General features: G+C 39.6%; 3 protein-coding genes across 4 annotated transcripts in view; 1 reads left to right on the forward strand and 2 right to left on the reverse strand.

Annotated features, from left to right (window-relative positions):
- Positions 1-210: 210 nt before the first annotated feature.
- On the reverse strand, positions 211-9,729 carry traf5 (Tnf receptor-associated factor 5). The gene is made up of 11 exons (XM_058400852.1): positions 9,406-9,729; positions 6,963-7,220; positions 6,758-6,815; positions 6,354-6,455; positions 6,036-6,200; positions 5,870-5,947; positions 5,705-5,779; positions 5,525-5,617; positions 3,634-3,753; positions 2,211-2,382; positions 211-1,789 (listed from the first exon to the last, which is right to left on the reverse strand). The coding sequence occupies exons 2-11, from the start codon at positions 7,184-7,186 to the stop codon at positions 1,224-1,226; spliced, it is 1,653 nt and encodes a 550-aa protein (XP_058256835.1). The 5' UTR covers positions 7,187-7,220; positions 9,406-9,729; the 3' UTR covers positions 211-1,223.
- Positions 9,730-10,701: 972 nt separating this feature from the next.
- On the reverse strand, positions 10,702-19,256 carry rcor3 (REST corepressor 3). Its single transcript, XM_058401510.1, has 12 exons — positions 19,021-19,256; positions 18,848-18,904; positions 18,030-18,107; positions 17,879-17,931; positions 15,794-15,955; positions 15,540-15,664; positions 15,361-15,439; positions 15,000-15,218; positions 14,684-14,761; positions 13,900-13,957; positions 13,573-13,817; positions 10,702-13,458 (listed from the first exon to the last, which is right to left on the reverse strand). The coding sequence occupies exons 1-12, from the start codon at positions 19,142-19,144 to the stop codon at positions 13,114-13,116; spliced, it is 1,623 nt and encodes a 540-aa protein (XP_058257493.1). The 5' UTR covers positions 19,145-19,256; the 3' UTR covers positions 10,702-13,113.
- Positions 19,257-21,651: 2,395 nt separating this feature from the next.
- Positions 21,652-22,869, forward strand: part of kcnh1b (potassium voltage-gated channel, subfamily H (eag-related), member 1b) — a 38,180-nt gene continuing 36,962 nt past the window's right edge. For both annotated transcript variants that reach the window (XM_058400172.1, XM_058400173.1), the window contains exon 1: positions 21,652-21,901. In XM_058400172.1, the coding sequence (XP_058256155.1) occupies positions 21,829-21,901 (73 nt within the window). In that variant the 5' untranslated portion in view covers positions 21,652-21,828. The remainder of the gene's footprint in view (positions 21,902-22,869) is intronic.

Here is a 22,869-nt window from a genome sequence, read left to right on the forward strand (position 1 = left end):
GGAACCATTGAGTCATCTCACAGGTGTGTGTGTGTGTGTGTGTGTGTTTTGAGTGGACAGTTTCACGTTTCTAGTACTGTGATTTGTCACTGCTATGGATTTCGGACACTGTTTACTACCGTCAGGACGCCTGTTCCACACTAATGAAGATGCACCAGATCTTTATTTGAAAAAATCACACATGTTCCTTATAACATCTATGACAATGTAAAAAAATACAAAGACTATTAGAAAGCACAATCAGCTACAGTGTCTCAGCTTGTCCTCTGAGTTATTTCCTCTTTTTTTCCAGTAAATTCAGTATAAATATAATTTAATCTGTGGCTGAAAATAACTTAGTCTGCTCTGGAATTACAGGCACCCTTCAAGAGAACGGGGAAAGCATTAAACATCGATTATAAAATTTGTGTAAGACACAACGGGTCGATATTTCCACTGAATCAGGAAAAGAGACGTCACTTTCCTCCGATAAATATCTCTCAAATACATAAATGTCGAAATGATTAGCACCTGTTAGTGATAACAAATATAAAAATATTCATCAGTGGAAAGAAATGCTTTCAGTTATCAGACAGTGACCACTTACTGTTTCCTTTGTGTATAAATGATTTTTCTTGTATTTCACAACTGGTCATCATTGGGAAAATCTGGGACTGTAAAGTCAGCTAGTAGACATCAACTCCATCAAAGCTGTTCAGAAGCATCGCACACTAACTTTCTAGCCATGCAACCTATCTGCATGTTTGGTTTAAAACAAAAAAAAAAGAAAAAAAAAGAAAAAGCATTTCGCTGTAGCATCCTAATCTGTTAGCCCAAATCAGGAGGTCAAATCATCAAGATACTGACCTCCACATCCACACAAATTGTTATGGTAATAAATCCAAAACCTCTACTGCGTAAAAAATGGTCTCTGGATTTAAAAAGCTGTAAACGAAATTTATATGCATATAAAAGAGCTAGAAGCATTTTTTGTAAAATGGAGTGAACCCGATTCTCTTTACTCTTGTCTCCAATTTTGTGTGACATTACAGGGGAAAAAAGTTCTCTGTTATTCTCTTCAAGAAAGGATTCAATGTGAGTGCCAATAATTTCGAAGTTCTTACAGTCATGTTTGTACATAGTCATGATGGGTGCCAAAGATTTTAGAGCTGACTATGTATTTGCATCCTGAAAAACAAATCTCATAAAGGCCAGCTTTACTAGATCCGCACTCCCAGAATACACTACAAATCTTCTAACCCTGTTGTGTCCACCTTGACTTTGATAAACAGAGTGTCGTCTCGTATGTAGACGGCGTTTCGGGGACCTTCCAGATCAGTGTGAGAAATGAAGCGGGAGAATCCTAAAGCGGCGTTGCTGTCAGCCGTGGGTCTGAGAAAGCTCTGTTTGTTGGTATCGGTGCTGAAGCTGCAGCTGATGTGGTTGCGTGAGCCGCTCTGGTCCAGCACGGTGAGCGTGACGCTCTGGCGGAACGGCCAAGGCAGCAGCGAGTCGAAGTCACCTCTCATCACCATGACGAAGAGGGAGAGGTGCGTGCCCCGGGCGCTTGTGTCCCCGTCCGGGTACGCGCGGGCACTTAGCTTGTAGCCGCTGCGGCTGGTGTAGAACGGAGGCGAGTTGAGGGGCATGCCGGCGTCTTTCCTGCGCTGGTAGTCATGAACCTTCCAGATGAGTTTGCCATCATATGACGTAGACTCAAGTTGGCGAAAACGTTGCTCGTTACACTGCAGCTGCTCCACGTGGATGTCCAGGAGTCGAGTGTGACGCTGACACGTCTGACCCAAAGCTCCTGCACACACACATACACACACACAATTTTTCTAAATTTGTCTAAATTGCCCCTAATTATAAAGCTGTGTTTGTGTACAGTGTCCTGCAATGGATCCTTCCATCCATTACATAACCTTGACCACTTACTAAAGATGAGTGAATGAATGAATTCAATATCTAAATAAGATCTGATGGATGGAAGTCACATTATTGAGAACCAGATCTATGAGAATGTGAGTTTGAATTTTATTAAGTTATTAAGTGAGTGTCGTAGTGACACTCACTGGCCATTTAATCAGATTAATTTGTAGGTGATATGTACACTGTTATCTACACCAGAAACCACTACAGAACTACCACAGACCAGAAATAAGCCAAAATGTATTCCATTAACATATAATCTGCAGATTTGTTGATTATGTCACAGGCGCTGTCCTCACCCAGGTGATCTCTGAGGCTCTGTGTCATTGCCACCTGCTGTCTGAGAGAGTCGAGTGAAGCTCGGAGGTCACTCAGCTCCTGTTTAGCCAGCTCAGCATCCAGGACACTGCGCAGCTCCTGCAGCTCCTGTTTAACGCTGGAGACGCACTCCCTCTGCTCCACCACTGACCTCTACAACACAAAGACTGCAGGATCAGCTGAGCTGCTGCTAATACACAACCTTCACATGGAGGACGGGTGAAAGCGAGGCTTGTACAGATATACACCGATCAGGCACAACATTATGACCACCCACCTAATATTGTGTTGGTCCCCCTTTTGCTGCTAAAACAGCCCTGACCCATCAAGGCATAGACTCCACTAGATCCCTGAAGGTGTGCTGTGGTATCTGGCGCCAAGATGTTTATGTTTATATGTTTGGCTGTGCGGCATGGTGGCTTAGTGGTTAGCATGTTCGCCTCCAGCGTCCTGAGTTCGAGTCTCACTCCTGCTCACTGTGTGTGTGGAGTTTGCATGTTCTCCCTGTGCTTGGTGGGTTTTTCTCCAGGTGCTCTGGTTTCCTCCCAGTCCAAAGACATGCTTCTAGGCTGATTGGAGTCTCTAAATTGCCCACAATGTGTGAATGAGAGAGTGTGTGCCCTGTGAAGGGTTGGCACTCCGTCCAGGATGTATCCTGCCTTGATGCCCGATGACTCCTGAGGCACAGGCTCCCCGTGACCCGAGTATAGATCGGATAAGTGGTACAGACAATGAAATGTTTAGATGCAGATACTTTAATTCCTCTAAGTTGCGAGGTGGGGCCTCCATAGGCCCCTTTTTCCTGCTTCTAACACATCATCTTTGAGGACAAAATGTTCACTTGTAACAGGAGCCATGATGAATCAGTGTTATTCACTTCACCTGGCAGTGCTCATAATGTTATGCCTGATCAGTGTACTGTACATACACACAAATACCAACATTACTGAAAAGAATGAAAATCCTATAAAGAGAGGTTGTTATTTCTTTCAAATCAACTTCTTTTAAATGACTTCTCAATAGAAAGCAATTTATTTCTGAATAATTTATATCTAAAATGTAACTCATTTATTATTATTAATATTATTCTTTGTAATCTAAATTAACATTATTATTCTCATTTATATTCTCACATATATTTATTATTATACTCATTTATTAATATTAATATTATTCTCTGTAATATAATCAATTAATATTATTAATATTATAATTCTTTATTCTTTGTAATCCTATATATTGTGAGACATTTCATCTAGCCCTAGTCTATACTATAGTGTATATTACGAGTATGGAGTATATTATTTAGTGTATTCCCAAGAATATACAGAGCATATGAATGTAAATATTACCTGACAAAAGTGTCATTGCTTTGTAAAGTTGTTAGAGTTAGAGTCTCTTTACCTGAATGGCAGAAAATGTGCTGTCACACTTGGTCATCTCTCTGTTAAGATTAGCAACAAGCAAGTTCCTCTCCTTCAGCTCCCTCTCCTGGAGGGCCAAGTCCTGCTGCAGCTGATCTACCTGAAACACACACACACACGCAGCCCAGTCTATAAGATATGAAATGACAGTATGCATAAACATGTGAACATGTGACTGTTTTGTAGCTATACACGTAGTATATGCTCCCAGGAAATCCATGGTGAATACTGAACAAAGAGAAATGTTTTTGCTCTGACAGAGTAGAAAGGTTAACAATGTAGGATCTAACAGTATCATCTTTATACCTGGGAGGCAATATGGCTGATATGAAAGTTTGAAAACTCTTATGTATGTGTGCTAATGAATTTAATTAATTGTCACCTACACACACACACACACACACAGTTCACCAAAAGCACATCTGTGCACACGAAAATCACAGCATACCTTGAAAAAATCTTCATAATGTATGTTGGGAAAGTGTTTTTAGTAATAAAACATTACTATAATCACTTATTGATATTTTAGATCAGTTTTTGGTCAAAAAAGTTTGACTTTTCTCCTGTCTTTTTTTTCTTCATGAACTCAGATTGTTTGACAGAGAACCTTTATTTTAAAAAAGACTTTGCGCTCTATGTTTTGTCGGATTTTGTTTTTGCAGACGATCATCACATTTTGTAAATAATAAAATAAAAGAAAAAAAATAAGCTCCATAGTCCTACACTGTGGCATGCTCAATCGAGTGCTGCTGGTATGATGCTTGTATAAAAGCCACCAATACCACGAGAGCACTGAAGTATGCAACATTCACAGGAAAGCCACACACATAGTATAGTAGTGGCAAAAGAGGGATTTGGAATGTGGGATTTGGAAAAAAAAAGAGTGGTTTGTTGAATTGGGGCAGCAGGGAGCTGTCTTTTTAGGGATGTGGTAGCTCAGTGGTTAAAGGCATTGGCTGCTGATTAGAAGGATCCCGGCACCATCAAGCTGCCACTGCTGGGTAACCTTGGACTCTCAGTTGCATAAATGAGACTTTTATCATCGCCAGACATACATTACAGCATAGTGGAATTCTTTTCTTCACATATCCCAGCTGAGGAAGTTGAGGTCAGAGCACTGGGGCAACTATGATATCTACTGTAGTGCCCCTAGAGCAGAGAAGGCTAAGGGTCTGGCTCAATTGGTAGCTTGAACCTTCTGCTCAATAACCCAGACCCTTAACCATCTGAGCCACTGAGTCACTCTGGATAAGGGTGTCTGCAAAATGCCCTTCAATGTCACTGATGTCTCAGTAGGTGAGATGGTATGACTGAAACTATATCAGAGGGTTGTTTTATTTTATGCTACATGATTCTGCACAATCTCATCTTAAGAGCATCTTCACTGTATAATCTAACATAGAGAACACAGTCTGTTATAATCTGCCACCAGTGAAGGTCCTGGTTTACTAATCAGGGGTTCAAACGCCAGCACAGCCACATTACCACAGAGGGTCCTTGAGTAAAGCCCTAAACTGACTGCTGACTGCTCCAAGGGCTCTGTATCATGGCTGACCCTGTGCTCTGACCCCCAGCTTCCTAACACACTGGGATATGCAAGGAAAAGATAAAATGTAAACACAACAAATAAAGGCTTCTTTTTTCTTTATATTAGAAACATGGTGGTGGTAGTGTAACACTAAAAAGTAATGTAACCCTGCAAAACTAAAACAGATTTTAAGGCACAACCCAACATTCTAATATACTGAAACTTATTACAGTTTGTCTGTACAAAACCCATACACTTCTTTACCAAATCGGGGCGTGTCTTTAATTTTACCCTTCTGTTTAAAGCGATTTTGATTCAGTGACAGTACACTGACATTTCATACCTGTTTAGCAAGCTTGCTGTTGCTCTCCAGTACAAGCAGCACATGGTGGCTAAATTCAGTGTATTCATGGACTTTCACTTTGCTTCTTTTATCCTAAAGGAAAGAAGAAACACACACTTCGTCTTAGGCTGAAGAAACGTTTACTAGTGGAAAAGGACTAGATAACGTTAGTGTACTTACTCGGACTGAGCATCCATATTGCTTATAAATACAGTCTGTCTCCACTTCTGGACACTCTTCTACATGTCCTTTGAGCTACAGGAACGAAATAGCGAAATGAAATCAAAATAAAATGCTAAACATGCTGGAAACATTGTTTCATTTTTAGTCAAAAGTGCACTGAACCTTATGCCTTTTAACCATCTGAGAGCAGTTATTAGGACACTGAACATCAGCTTCAGGACAGGACATCTGTTCATGGTCCTGAAATGATCCACAGAACAGGGTTATAGCAAGTCAGCTGTGGAGCTCAATCTTACTACTGAAAGCTATACATGAAAAAATGTCTGACCGAGAGCTGGGTAACAGGGTACGGCTTTGTGCAGTAGCGACAGAACTCTGTGCGAAACTGACAGAGGTTTCGCTGGTGGTCTGGTAAATTCTTGCGTAACAGGATGTCGGTGCAGCCGGGGTTGGAGCACTGCAGGGTCTCATACTGACAAAGTGTTAGGTGTTTCTAAATACAAAGACAGACAGACAGTTATTTCGGTCTCTTATTAGTCAGCTCTTTAGCATGAAGATTCTAGGGGACTTTCAACTTCTGTCACTTTGTGTCCACTTTATAGTTCGGTTTTAGTCTCACCGTGCAAATCACACAGAGGCATCTTACCTGCAAATTACACAGAGGCACCTTTTGTATGCAATCTGGAGTGTTGCTACAGTAAACTTCAAGATTTAGTAGTTCTCTTTTACAGCAGTTGTCTTGAAAAACCTGCAACATTTTAAATAGTTATAACCATGCCAGTGTTCTGGTATATACATGCCTGTATTTTCTATAGGTGCCTTTTTATACAAATATCATCAAATATTATTTTATTTTCTACATTGCAGTCTCAGTCAATGCTACTCATTTTAGGTGTGTCTGGAATGATTAGCAGCACTGTGGTTTCATCAAAAAAAATCTGTACAGCATCAAGAATGATACAATTCTAATATAATTATTAGACGCCCCAACACACAGGCACACAAAAATACACACCTTTGGTAATTTTTTGACAGCATATTAAAACATACCTCCTCCGACTTGATCAAAATGCCATCTAGGGGACACTTGGATGTGTCGCCGCTCTCACTGAGGAAAAAAACTGTGGTTTTAGGTAGGCACCCACCCAAAACAGCCTGGATAGACTACTAGATTTGTTAAATATCACAATAGAAATCTATATGTAATCTATTTCATCATGGATCGTATGTGTTTATTTTCCTTTGTAGTACTTACATGAACATTCTAATACACTTGGCACAGAAGATGTGGCCACAGCCTGTCTGGTGGGGGTTAAGAATGGCGCCACCGCAGGCCGGGCACATGTAGCGCTCATCAAGCTGGGACACGAAACTGAGTGCGCGATTGGCCAGGACAGACTCCAACTCCCACGACCTCACGGGATCAGAGCTCTGTTTGGAGAGCTCGAGGCTCAAGCATTCGTTCTCCTCAGCTGCCATGTCAAGCTGGGATGCTCAAGCTACAGACATGAGACTGAGTGGACACAGAAGGACAGATAGATGGACACTACTGCACATTTTTACCCAATTCATAACCAACGTACAAAATATCATACACGTTATTAAGTAGAACTACTCGTTGTTTCGTAAGAACAGTTTATTGATGGATCTTGATTTGTGTGGATTTTTGTTAAACAGAACATTCGGATGAACCAAACGAAGTAGTCATGCACCAAAATGGTCTTTACACAGCACCAAAAATGGCTCCTCTAAAGCACTGCTTTTTTCTTCTTTTTTTTTTAGATGGCAGATGATATCAGCCATACAATATTTTTTTCTTAATGAGTCATGAGAACTCTAAATTCCTCAATCTCACTAAGTTAGTTACTCAGTGATACGTATCACATTCACAGCATTCTCCCAAGCTTTATTACATCTGTAGCTGGGATTTGTCTCAGCTCTTACACTTTAAAGTAATCAATAACTGTCAATAATTGATATGGATGTCGTATTACACATAGCATTGCACATGTTAAAGCTTCAATGGAGAGAAGAAAAAATATAAGATGGGTCATGTTCTTTAGACTGAGACCATACACTCTCAGAAAAGAAGTGCACTAGTAAAAAAACACTAAAGGTCCACTTTTGAGCCTGAAATATTTTTAGAACACTACAGTAGGTTCCCAGCTAGCAACATGAAAATGTACAGATTAGTATCTTTCGTTTTGAGAGTGTAAAATAACTTTGTTTCCTAAAGAGGCTTTTCATTAATAGACCTTTAATTCTTTTGTATTGGCGCAAACACACACACACACACACACACTGTGAATGTTACTAATATTTGTGAAGGTGGAGTCAATAAAGTCAGTAAGGACTATAATTTAATAATAACTAGACACAGAGCCTAACGAGGGTCAACCACAATAATCAGATATGGCTAAATATTTTATTATTAACAAATAATTTACCATTCTGACATTTTTAAAGCTTTTCTGCTGCACTGCCTTATGCACTGATATGTATGTTGTTAGCATGACAAAAAGTCTAAAAAGGGATATTTTCAGGGTGGTCTGCCTCCTCGGTCTAGCAGAGCTCGTCAAAGAGATGGTCAATCAAATGAATAAAGGCGGGCTTTAAATTTTTTTTTGTTTAAAGGGTACTGTATGAGGGAAGCTGTAAGCTAAATATCTCAAGTTTAATATTTTACAACAGTTTCAACACTGAAATGGTAAATGACCAAGAGTAATGTCCAGAAATGCAATCATTATTCTAGTAATGCAATGCGTTAGCGTTATTCTGACGAGACAAGGAATATTAACAGAGACATTTTCAGTATTTTAAGAAGAAGATTAAGCATGAATGTAGGTTACCTCTGGCTTTCATGGTAGTCTTTCAGTCAATTCATTTGTTTAAGAAAATGATTAACAAAACCCAGAGTGTGGGTGAAACTTGTGGATTTGACTCAGTATTCCTTTACTCCTTTAATTCTCTTTTTTGGAACAATAAACCCTTAAGTATCTGAAACCATTTTTGAACCATCTGAAATATAATAAAGCATCTAATCTAATAATGTATATTATTATTGTTGTTGTTATTATTATTGTTCTTCCACTTCTTCGTAGTATTATTATTACATATTACATATTTACACACACACACACTGTTCAAGACGTGGTTCCGGCCTGGACTAGATAATAATGCATGAGTGCTCTTGTGGAGCTGATGGCTGCAGAACATTGATGATAAAATGATCAATTTGTCCGAGGAACTGATGATTACCACACTCGATGTAGGAGAGATCAGGTTGTATCAGAGTGACCCCCTGTGTGAGTACTGACTGAACTCTTAATGTAAAAATAAAAAGAAGAAGAAGAATGTAAGAGGAAAAGTGTGAGGTCCAGTTCCTCTGAGCTGCAGCAGAATGTACGCACTACACGGGGAATCCCCGGTGCAAGGCGGCCGCGGATACAGAAACATCCGTCTGTGAAGCAAACAGCGTGTCTTCTATCAGATATTTCACATTCTCTCATTTCGTGTCCTTCATCACGATCTAACAGCTGGGCTTGACATGCGCTCTTCTGCCATTTTCACGTGCTTTTCGTGTTGAACCCTTTGCTTTCACTTTGACCCCCGCTGGAATACATATGAAGCGAGCGCGCGCGCCTGTTTGTGTGCGCTGGTATGTGTGTGTGTGTGTGTGCTGTGCTCAGGTTCCGTACCTCGAGCTCGGTGTAGGTCGTTCCTCTCTCTCTCTGTCCCTCTCTCTGTCACTCCAGTCTCTCCAGTGTATTAGTAATACCGCGTCCTGGGTGTCATGAGCCGACCGGGGAGTTCCGAAATGAACACTTTCCTCCGCACGCGCGCGCGCAACCAGGCGCTGCGGGAACACACGCCGTGACGTCACAGTGTCGGCGCTGGCCTGCTGCCAGCGGAAAGCGCGCTGAACAGGAAGTTAAAACTCGTCTCTTACTACAGTCTTCTCTACAGGAGGTGTCAGAATTGTGCAGCAGCACCATAACCACCACGACCACTATCACCACCACCAGCACCAGCTGCATACTGCACCATTTAGCGTTTAAAAGCTTAACGTCGTTACCTGACGTTGGATTATGGGCGTGGCTGCTGTGTCGTCATCATCTCTAGATAAAGGGGTGTTTCCAAACATTCTGGTCTGCTGAGCAGCTTCAGGTTCAATTGTTGCTCTTAAATGGCCTAATTAAGAAAGCTGGCACTGAATGAATAAATAGCTAAACTTTATCTTTATGCTTGCATTTTAATACATATCTTCAGTAAGCGCTTTATCCTGGTCAGCATTGTCACTCTGCATACCTGCAGGTTTTTGGGAGGGAACCCATGAAGTTTGTGTTTTGGGAGCAAGGTTCCTTCTCACTTTCAGTAACCGTCGTTTTCCTGATCAGGATCATGGAGGATTCAGAGCTTTTGTTAGGAGAACAGGGCATGACATAGTACACCAGTTCAGTGCAGAGAATTATGCACAGACACAAACACATGGGCAATTTATCTCAACCAATCCAACTTATGGTATGTTTTTGGGCGGAAACCACAGAACCCTTAAGAAAACCAATGTGTACATGGCGAGAACATACACAGAAACTCCTTAAAACAGGAACTTGAGCTCAGGATTGAAACAAGTGCCCTGAAGCTGTGAGGCAGCAAATTGCCAACTGTATCACCTAAGTGAGATCATTTTTCCCTTTTAGATATTACATTTTAACACCTATGTAAGCAGAGATTAGCAAGTACTCAGCAGTTAACCCTGAAATGTTTTATTACACATTTGTAAATGCTTGTTTGTGGATGGTTAACAAAACACACACAATACAGCTAATTACATACCCACCTAAACCCCATAGTTTACTTGCATATTTAAATACACTTTTATATTGCTTCAATACTGAATTATTTTGACCTGAACTAATTAACATTTTAACGTTCAAAAGACAGAAACATGCCCCAAAAGACGAAAAGATGCCCCAAACAAGCGAGCACACAGATTTAGTGTGGACACTTCTGCTTTAATGCCTGAAATGCAGAGGAAGTAGACACTGTGTCTGTCAAGTGTTACAGGGGAAAAAAATTTAACCCACTAGGAAAGTGGTTTCTACTTAATAAGTGCTATAAATAATTTTGACATTCTAAGAGGTAACTGTGTAAAAAGGGACAGCATTTACAAAGATTTACATGAAAAAACTATAAAGTTGGTACATGAAAACAGACTAGAAATCAGCCCACAGAGCATACATGAGATAAAATACAACACAAAATGATTAAAAATACATACACAACAATGAATGTACGAACATAGTGACATGCAGGAACAACACAAACCCAGCATCTCTACAGAGTGAATTAACAAAACAAAGTGAAATTACAGCAAAACACTGACAATTATGAAATGAAGAACAAGTATCCATTTTTTTTGTATAGTCAAATAAACATATCAATATCATCTCTACATAAAAAGGGACATAATTTAATGCTACAGGGTACATTAAGAAAAGGAACTACCAGCATGGGACTGAACTCACACACAGAGTCAACAGCTTAATCTCTGGTTCGATCATCTGCTATTCTATTCAATGATTTCCAACCAACATGAACAAATAAATAATAATAGTTGGATGAAAATGACCGCACAAGATGATGAAAGACCAAAGGTCCAAGAGTGGGGACAGTGACGTATGACCATGGGGTGCATTACTAACAAAATTTTGTTACAGCGGTGAAAACACCAAAGTTCTTATACCTCTTACTAATTATTAGCCAAACCTCAATAACTCAAAAACAAGTAGCTCTATAAATAAAAAAAAAACATCTACTGGAACCTAATGTGCGTAATGTGATTTTTATAAATAATACGACCATAAATGTTTGAAGATGTAACTAAAATATTAAGACTAATATTTGAATATTGCATAAAATAATTATGGTCATAAAATCATTTCTTTATTAAGGGGATGATTAATTAAAGTTGAGACCATTTGATGTCAGCTATTTTTAGTGTTCATAATCAACAAGCTCGTAATCCACGGTATTCATTACCACTCTCACTGAAAATCAATTGCCTGTTCATTATCATACAACGAACGGTATAGCACAGTAGTTTGTGGAGAGTCTCAAGACCTGTGTTTGAAGTCTGAAATGTCCATTTTTAAACAAACATGATGTTCTCTTAACCATTAAGAGCACTTTTATGGTGTAAGATCTGGACAATAGGCATTAATCTGTCTGTAGTCCTTAGCACCGAGTATAAAAATAAATAATGTTTATATACACATGACAAGAGTGTCACACAAACAGTGCACTGAACACTTACAACAGGAAACTGAAGGACTTGATAAGCCCTAAAAATAAAAATAAAAACCCAAACAAACACACACACACACCCCTCACTGTCACTTTCTAACTGTGAGCAAGTACCAGTAACTACAGTATCATAAGTCCAATGGGGAAGTCTGAACTAATCCAGTTCCCCCTGCCTATGCAGATTTGAGCCAAAGGTCCAGGAGGCAGAGAAAACTCAGTGTTTTTCCGTCTGGATAAGTGTATTGTTCTGTGTTGTAGAGTGCCTCACGGGTTAGGGTTATAGAAGGAGTTGGATCAAGCCCAGCTCAACCCCCCGGACCTTCAGTTTGCAGCAAACAATGTTTTTAAGAACACAGAGTTGTGTTTTGCCACTTGTATGAAATCATAAGAGCAACAAATTATGACTAAAACATTTTCAAAGGGTCAGTTATACAAATATTTAAATAAACATGATATACACAGCAGTCAAAGGCTAACATTACATGCAGACTGGTGACAAATTAAATGGAAAACCAGCAGATCTTTAATGCTGTAAGGGCCTTTTCTGGGATGGTTTGGCTTTTCCCTTTAGAGGAAAGAGTTGCTGTGAATCAATACAATGTTCTTCTTAAAACACTTGTGTTTGATATGAGTGGTCTCTCCCAGAATGACTCCACCCCATTCCACAGGGAACAAGGACTGGCTTAATCAGTGTGAATATGATGTACATTTATGGCCTTCACTGTCAACAAATCTCAATTAAACTGAACACATATATAGGAGATTTTGGAGCACCATGTTTGACAGCACTTTCCACCACCATCATCAAAACCAAATAGAGGAATATTTTTTGGAGGAATGATGTTCATCATTCCAGCACTGTTCCAGAAACTTGGAAAATCAATGGCAAGAAACACAGAAGCTGATCTGGAACACCCATTACCCTTACTAACACCCTTTCTGTCATAGCTTTTCTTTTAATTTGCCTAATCTGTACATGATCAATACTGCCCTCTGATGATGATATCAAAACATTGATAGAAAACAATACCACAAACTCAACAACAAAAAATATGCAAGTTCTTCTTTCTCACCCTCAAATTGGGGTGTGCTGTTTATGCTCAGTGCAGAGAAGAAGATGGGTTTTCAGAAGGAATGCCCACTAGTGTGGGGGGCTGCGGGCCCATGCCGGAGTTGGTGGGTGCAGCAGGACGAGGATTGAGGCGCGGGGGGAGTGGGTTGGAAGGCCGAATGAGTGGCGGCGGCTGGTTCAGAGCTGAACGAGGCTGCAGGAAACGGGCCTGCTGCTGGAGGGGTGGAGGCTGGCGGTGCAGTGCAGGAGTGGCTGGCAGAGAGGGCCGTAGTAAAGGTGGAGGCTGATTCAAGGAGGTACTGCCACTTGCTGCTGCCATGGTCAATGATGCTACAGCTATGGGAGACGGTCCAGAGGCAGGCGTCACCTGACCCTGTACGTGCCATGGCCATATAAAACACACTGATATCAACATTGTGTATAATCATTTACAAAAAATACAAACGTGCATATCTGCATTTATTTTACTATCTAAACATTAGTGTACCTCCTCCTCCTCTTCGTCTGTGCTCTTTCCCGATGGCGGGTTGGAGCTGTTTTTTCCATCTTCCCCAGCAGCTGTGCTGTCTCCATTGGGGGCCCGAGTTCCCTGCTCGGCTTCCCACTCCTGCAGCACCTCCTCCAGGTTAAAACGGCGCCGATAGTTCACAAAGAAGTTCTTAACTTGCCCCACTGTTTTATTGCCAATAACATCTGCGATGGCCTGGAAGTCTTTGCCGTACTTGCGGACTCCTGAATGAAAACGTTTAAAAGAATAAAAGTCAATGCCAAGAACATAAAAATGATTTAAACGGTAAACATGATGCGAAATTACCTTGAACGGCAAGAAGCTGCTCATCTGTTGTCCAGCGGGCATTGACTTTTTGGTTGGACTAGAACACAAGAATTTATACAACATTAACTACACTCTTAGAAAAGATATTCAACAATGGTCTCTTAACACAGTTAAAGGTTAAGTAATCCTTAAAAAAGTAAAAATAACTACACTTTCTGATAGGAAATTACTTGGTGATTTTTTTGTCCTCAGAGATGCTTTAGTTTGACACGATTCCTGCGCCTTTCCGTTCAGATACTCCCAACAGCTTGATTGGGTTCGAGTTGGGTGATGAGCATTCTATTTCATTACACGAAATACTGCCTTCTTCCTCCACAAATATCTCACACAGCTTTGAGGTGTGTTTGGAGTTATTGAAAATGATGAAGCAAGTCTAAAAGAGCAGAATGAACTAAAAACTCCAGATGACCACAATCTTGAGACAGGAATAGTATTGCTGAATTATGAAGCACATCACACAGACCTTCCTGAAACACTAGACCACTGAATATTACCAAGCAAAAACATACAGAAGATCACTGTGTTATTGTATATGCAATATTTTTATATTCCAAACCATTATGGTTTACATTCCAGTCTTTTTTTTATTTAGATTTCATCCTTAATTTATATATAAATATTAAACAATTTTGTCAGTCGCAGTATATTTTCAGACATTTTAAGTGAAAAGAATCACATACGGAAAACAATTTAAGAAATAAAATAAGGAACAGAATATATAACATTTCAAAGTAAATGGACAGAAGCAGTAATTTTGATTTACCTCAGGCAGGCGGTATTCATCAATGCCAGATTCAATCCTCTGTTTCAGAGCACTGTTCAGCTGCTTGGCATTTTGGACCTAATAGATGAATATGAATATAAAACTGTTTCAAACCAAAAAAATAATAAAAAATTCTGAGTTTTCTCACTGATGAAAGATCACAAAAATATCAAATTTCTGGTGATACTGTCACTTTCTGAGGAAACTTATTCCTGATGTAATAATTATTCTAGATACAATTTAAAGCAATGCACAAGTTCAGGATAAGACTTTCAAGAATACTGATTCTGTCAAGTAAATCTTCGATGCAAGTTACCTGTCTTTTAAGAGAGACGAGCTCCATGTCAAGCTGTCGCAGGACGGTGTTAGCAGCAGTGGAGCTGCAGGACACAGCCACCACGTCCTCCTGTGTGAGGTACATGCCTTTGGGTGGACGGCACTTGGAGCGCTGTGAGTGGTGCCGATGCTGCAGTGTCTGATGGTCTCGCCGGCCCATGCTGATCTTAGAGCTCATTATCTGTGGCTCAACGTGGCTCTGGAGAACAACACACAGAGCACAGATTAGGAAAAGCTCTAATAAATTGTTATACGGTAATTAAATGAATAACTAATAATTATTGCTTTATCACAAGGATGCCATCCTATTATAAGGATCACAGTTCATGATAGTGCTTTACCTCTTTCTTTGTCTCTTTAGTAGGGTCATAATCACTGTCGTTTGCCTCAATAGGATTAGCTTCCTCCATTTCTTCATCACTAGATGATAAACAATTAAGTTAATAATAGAATCCGTATAGCAGAATTCTTCATGTTTTATATTATAACCAGAAAAACAGTCAATATGTGACTAGTGCACCTTTCATCTTGATTACTTCGGTTGGCCAGCTTTCTCGCTTGTCTGTCCATCAAACTTGTCCTGGATCTGGTCTTCTTCCATGAGTAGTAGTACTTCACAAGACTTGATATGGATTTGTCTGGCAACTGTGTTAAATAATTGAATTTTGTAAGACATGTTATAATAATTAACACGTGAAGGGAAGGAGTAATATGCACGCTTATGGTGTAATGCAACCTATAATGACCATGAGTGATTATCGTCTTGTGACTCACCATCTGCTGGATCCTATGAAAGCTCTTGCCATGGAAGCTGAAGGCTTGCTCAAACAGCACTTTGTCCTCCACCGTCCAGTCATCTGGGAAGGGGGTGAAGTTGGGCAGGTCTGCCAGGGACTTCTCAATGTTGTGCTTGTGCCAGAACAACATGCCAAGAGCCTGTTGGACAAACAGTTGCGTCATCCTTTTCATAGGGACTGATTTATGAGCGCTGGCTCATCTACCACAAATGAATATGGTTATGCAAAATAAAAGCTGATGATTTTCTATCAGTATGGACTAAGCACAGTTTGGATTTACAGTTTTCTTGTCTTCAGTAGATTTCATAATTTTTTCTTATTTGATCCCATATTTTGTTTCTCACTTTCTATGTGTAGTCAACTCCAGTGGCCTTTTTTAAGTGTACAGGGTAAATTCAGAAATAAATACCATGTCATTTTTTTTTTTTTGCTAGGAAAACCTCAAACATAGTCAAAAAGTCCCAAAGGAGGATCTTGAATTTATTAATCCCACTGTGTTGATGACCTCTAAAAAATGTAACGCTATAAAAAGTCTTTGAGTGTTCTCTATAACAGCCTGTGTTCTGTTCAGTCAGTATGTGGTTAAATATGAAGTGATGTGAATGCATGGTGTATAATATCGGAATTAAAGACTCATTGATGCATCATAACCATTGAAGCTTTAATAAATGTCAATTTGCCTAAGCGGTTTATTTCATCAGGCTAACACGTTTTATTTAATTGTATGTAACATGTTTATAATAAAGGCAATTTGTGCTATACGCTTACTTACTCATGGTGAGAAAGCACACAAATAGAGCTCTGTGATACAGAGTCACAAGCTGTTCAAACTGAAAACTCTGCCTTCACACTAAATAAAGATTACAGGTCCACTTCTGGAAAGATTACTTTTTATTTTGAGGTATTGGGCTTTAGTTCATATTAAATATGTTTAAAGGAGTCATACTCGACACATGTTGCCAAAACTACTGGGATATCCAAGCCACATTTAGGAAAACAAACTAAACTTAGGAAAAGGAAAGTTTTTGGATTTATTACTTACCAGTTAACATCCCACTACTAAAACAAAACATTTAGAAGACCTGACTTTGGTTAAAGCTCTCACTACTGTGGTATTAACTAGATGTTTTTTGACAGCATGGGTGAGAAAATCCCACAGTATTTTTTTTTTATTTAAAAAGCACTAGTAATCAAGCATTACTTTTGTTTAGATTTAGAAATATACAAAACTAATAATAATAATAATCATCATAATACGCAGTGTAAAATCGTGTTTCTGCAACATGTTCATGAAATTCATTTTATTACGAAAAAGAGACACAAGAAAATGTGGTAAGCATCAGCAAGGCTGTGTGTTTTAAAACCTATGTGTTTTGAATATGTATTAGTTTCACAACAAAGTATGCATAGACTAATCAGGCATAACATTATGAGCACTGAGAGGTGAAGTAAATAACATTATTAGGATTATTTCCTCATCATGGCACCTGTTAGTGGGTGGGATATATTAGGCAGCAGTGAACATTTAGTCCTCAAAGTTGATGTGTTAGAAGCAGGAAAAATGAGCAAGCGTAAGGATTTGAGCGAGTTTGACAAGGGCCAGATTGTGATGGCTAGACGACTGGATCCAAAACTGCAGCTCTTGTGGGGTGTTCCCAGTCTGCAGTGGTCAGTATCTATTAAAATATACTGGCGACAGGGTCATGGGCGGCCTAGGCTCATTGATGCACGTAGGGAGCGAAGGCTGGCCCGTGTGATCCGATCCAACAGACGAGCTACTGTTGCTCAAATTGCTGAAGAAGTTAATGCTGGTTCTGATAGAAAGGTGTCAGAATACACAGTGCATGATGGGTCAGAGCTGGTTTGGCAGCAAAAAGGGGACCAACACAATATTAGGCAGGTGGTCATAATGTTATGCCTGGTCAGTGTATTTTAGCTGGAATGTTTCAAGAAATTTCATAAACCTTCAAGGGGCCTTTAAATGTAATACTTATTCCGACTTAATTTACAGTAAATCTATAGTGATGCAAAGTAAAAAAAAAAAATCAAATTCAATATCTACCTGCTCCACATTATAGCCATGTTTTTCCTTTGCAATGGCAATGTATTCATCCACTGTAAACAAAACACAAGCGTGTAAGCGTTAGTACAGTGTGATAAAAGATCATTTATATTTATATAATAAATGTGAGATGATTATCGCCTGTGCTTACATTTAGTGTCCGCAATAGTATGATGTGGAGACCACACCAACATGCCTCCAGTGTCTTTATCACTGTATTTGGTAGAACCTAGGAATATGTCAAATAACACAGATAACACACTTGGTCATAACAATTATACAACATGTCCTTCTGAATAATAACCATGTCCGAGTTGTCTCAAGTGTCTCAGACAAAGTCTAATAGACTGGTCGTAAAGCTTCAATAAACTAAATGTCGAGTTAAAGGCTTTGAGGTAATAACGAGGTAATAACGTGTTTGTGTACTTTAGCAGGACTTCGGCGTGTACTACAAAAAAGCCGGAAAAACTGTAGCAACTACAAATAAATTTTGTTTGTAGTTGTTGTAGTTTTTATATTATTCCTTAATTCTGTTGTAATGGTGTTTTAACTGAATTCGCTACGTTTCGCAAACAAGCAACTGGCTAACAAACTAACAAAGCTAGCTTAGCGTACAATTACTCTTTGTTTTCTTGTAAGAAAACCAGTTTTAGTATTGTTATTCTCCGAAACAGTCATCTGCAAATAACTCTTAATGTAACACTGAATAACAAACGAACAATTCCTCCCCAAAATGAACTATTTCAGCTTTTAGTGCGCTAGCTCTACACCGAGGCTACCACACTTCGGCTAACTACCAATCAGCTCCAAACATACTACTATTCTAAATAGTACGCCAGGCTTGAGTGCGCTGTGCAGTAACTATGGAAACAAATGTTGCCACACTACCCTTGCATACTACTTAGTGTGCTAGTATGCTACTTCAGACGTAGCCAAATACTCCAGAGGAAACCGGTGAGCCAACCGTACCTGGATCATATTCAGGAATATTGGCTTGATAATCGGATCCCACACGCATTCCGACATCTGCAAGGCAAAAGCATTCTGTATGTATCGACCAGCTGGGATCTTTTTTCAATCAATAAATCTTAACACTAAAAATCAAAACGCAAAGCGCTGTGTGTGTGTGTTCGAGGCTATACCGTGCTCGTCGTCGCTGCCACTCTCATCAGAAAAATGGCCATTCGAGGCGTTTGAGGGGCTTTTCGTCCCGTTAGACCGACCTTTCCCTAGGTAGTCCGACCCTTTATCCATCATCCCAGGCATTATAATGATATTTGTTTTTTTCCCGGTATAAAATTAAAAATATGTGCATTCAGTGCACGATTTTTTCCAGCTAGGCTGTCCCTTGCAATAACTCCCCTGCGCAGCTTGAGCCACAGCGCTACTGATTGGTATTCCTCCGCCACAATATTAGACACTTAATATTTGCAGTACATAATAATAAATTGCTTTGCTTAATATTCAGATTCCATGCTTGAAGCGTGTTATTTATTTCTTACAGATTTAATGTCTTCAACAAACAGAGTATATGATTCACACACGCGAACTACCTTCTTTGGCGGAAGGAATTGTTATGCACGTAAAATGGTGCCTGCGTCAGAGTTGTTTATAAATACATTAAATACAGTTGCAAATAATTAGAAATGAAACACAAATAATTCAGGTTAATGACTTATCAGCGAAGAAAGAGTGTGTAATAACCTGACATTAGATTTCACAATAGATTTTTTTAAATCTAAAAACAAAAAAAAGTCCTTATGGTAAGTGTGTGTGTGTGTGTGTGTGTGTGTCTGTGTGTTGAGTTTCTTATTGTTCCATTCAAATAATTGTGATATTATATATAAGGTAAGATTTTAAAAAGCGTCAAATCGTCAACATAACCACTATATACACCTCCAGCAGATGGCACCACAACACCGACACGAGAACATACACCGATCAGGCATAACATTATGACCACCTGACTAATATTGTGTTGGTCCCCCTTTTGCTGCCAAAACAGCCCGTAATACACTATGTATTCTGACACCTTTCTATCAGAACCAGCATTAACTTCTTCAGCAATTTGAGTAACAGTAGCTCGTCTGTTGGATCGGATCACACGATCCAGCTTTCGCTCCCCACGTGCATCAATGAGCCTTGACCACCCATGACCCTGTCGCCGGTTCACCAATGTTCTTTCCTTGGACGACTTTTGATAGATACTGACCACTGTCTAGCCATCACAATTTGGCCCTTGTCAAACTAGGCCTTGTCAACCTAATATATCCCACCCACTAACAGGTGCCATGATGAGATAATCAGTGTTTTTCACTTCACCTCTCAGTGCTCAAAATGTTTTGGCCGATCAGTGTAAGTTTTAGCTCTCCCTTTTCTGAACATTATGTTATGATGAAATACGTGCAGTATCCTATAATGATATAATGTATGCTGGGACTGTGTATTTCAATATTAAATTAAAATAAATTTGACACAAGGCTATTTTTAATAATGTTGCAAGATGCAACAGTGGCACTGTAATATTGTATTGTTACTTTTAGTTTTACTTTGTTTAACTTTTTACATATCATGTTATTAGTTACATTTCCCTTTATATTTGAATAATATGTTCAAGATTCACTTTTTTCATTGCTATTTCCAATAAAATGTTTCATGAAAATACCATATACAGTTTATTGTTATTTATACACCTGAGAAATTATGTATAAATGTATAAATAAAAATCAGCGGCATCAGCATCATCATATTGCATCATGTAGTTACCAAGAAATATGTTAAATATATCAAATCTATTTTATATTTAAAATTCTTAATTAAATTCTTTTATTTTCTATTTCATCCTGGATGAAGCTTGTTTCATGTTATCTATAGAGCTTAGAAATCATGTATCATCATCATCATCAACAAAAACAACAATAATAATAATAACAAAGTTTGCTGATGACATTGTTGTGGTGGGCCTGATATCTGATAATGATCAGAAGGCCTACCTGAAGGCGATGGTGCCAAGAGAACAACCTCCTTCTTAATGTGAGCGAGACAAAGGAGTTCATAGTGAACTTCAGCATGATTCAGGAAAGGAGCTACTAACACCTTAAGAGCAACAGTAAAGAGTAGACAGTTTCAGGTACCTTGGTGTCGACATCATAGAGGACCTGTCATGGTTCTGTCACATTAACACCCTGATGTGGAAGGCCTATCAGTGTCTTTACCACCTTAGATGCTTAAGGGACTTGAAACTAGGCTGCACCATTGAGAGCATCCTGACAGGAAGCATGACAGCCTGGTTTGGGAAGTATACTAAGCAGGATATGCAAACTCTCTAGAGGGTGGTGTGATCAGCTGATCATACCATCTGCACAGTGCTCCTGACCTGCAGTCTATCTTCAGCAAGAAGAGTTAGACCAACAAGACAGTGAAGGACCTCAACCATCTGAACACTGGACCTTTCTCTTTGGGTTTTGCATGTTTTCTACGTGATTCGGGGATTTCTGTGTACTCCAGTTTCCTTCACCAGTCAAACGACATGTTGATTGGCAGCTCTAAATTGTCTGTAGTGCTTGAATGTGTGTGTGACTGTGGCCTGCAATGGGATGCCCCTCACATCCTAGATAATGCAGTTCGTCCGGCCGCCAGCAGGTGGAGTCTCCCAGCCGTTCAGCTCCGTTACCGCGGCCGAGGTGGGCGGTGCGACCCGGGGCAGCGAATCCGGTCCGGAGCGGGAGTCTCTCTCTCACATACACACTGACACACACACACACACACACACACACAGGCGCGCGCTGTGTTACCGAGGGACAGCGGAGAGCATCACAAGCACAGTACCGCATCTCTGTCCCCACAGCATCTGAAATCATGTAGACTCCAAATCAGGACTCACTGATCGTCCTTTACCGGATCGTTAGAATCATTTCTCAGTCACTGTGTCCCGGTGAGGAGGAGTCAGGATGGCCGGGGGTCGCCGAGGACTCGTGGCCCCTCAGAATACTTTCCTAGAGAATATCGTCCGGAGGTCCAACGGTAAGACAGCAAGCTTATTTAACACAACATACAGCGCTTATTTCATCCTTTCTTTAAGAGTTCACCTCCATCACCTTATAGAAGACTGAAGTCAGGGGTTCAGGTTCATTTCTCTGCCTTTTCTTCTCTGCTGAAATAAAAGATCTAAACGCATAGTGTGTCTTTTTTAGGCTGGAATGCAAAATTCCCAGTGCTGAAAATGTTAAAACAATTCCAGCCTGAAGCTATTAATTAATTCAGCCTTGTTGGTGCAGGTGTTATTTCAGCATGGGTTTTTGTTGCACTGCATGGCTGTATTTTATTGTCTGTGTTCAGCATCTCACTTACATACATGGTGAACACCACTACCTAAACAAATCGATACTAAACATCAGGAGAGTCGTGTGAATTTTAGGTTCCTTATGAGGTTTCAATTTCCTGGACATTTTACACCCTTGGAGACTTTTGGAATCATCCACACTCCAATCTCCTTTTACACATCTCCAAAACATCTCACACAGTGAAAAAAAAGATCTTCTGTAGTAATTGATCGCTATCTTGTTCCTGGCAGATTTATTTGTCCATTGTGCACTTCTTTAGACACTGCTTACCCTCCATAAGCTGAATAGTTAGTTTTTAATTAGAGAGATTGATGAGACACTTTTTTGACTGTAATGTAGACCTCGTCTGCCAAAACAGCTAAACTTAATTCACTAATCATCACCATCCTGGGTATAAGTGCCTTGATCTCGGCTTCGTCCCAAACCACACTATGCCGTTTATCAAATTGGTAGTGTTACTATTAATATCATTGTTTTTAACATGCTATTTAGTGCCAGCGTTGATGTTAACATATGGATGTAGCAATTAAAACCAAGCAAGTGATATTTTTGATTTTTGAATGTTGTCATTTCTGTACTATTTTACCTTTCAGTGTATACACGTGTTTATGGTAAAATAAACATATTTTAAAATAAACTTATTTTTAA

The sequence above is a fragment of the Hemibagrus wyckioides genome, linkage group LG10, assembly GCF_019097595.1.
Source record: "Hemibagrus wyckioides isolate EC202008001 linkage group LG10, SWU_Hwy_1.0, whole genome shotgun sequence".
NCBI lineage: Eukaryota > Metazoa > Chordata > Actinopteri > Siluriformes > Bagridae > Hemibagrus > Hemibagrus wyckioides.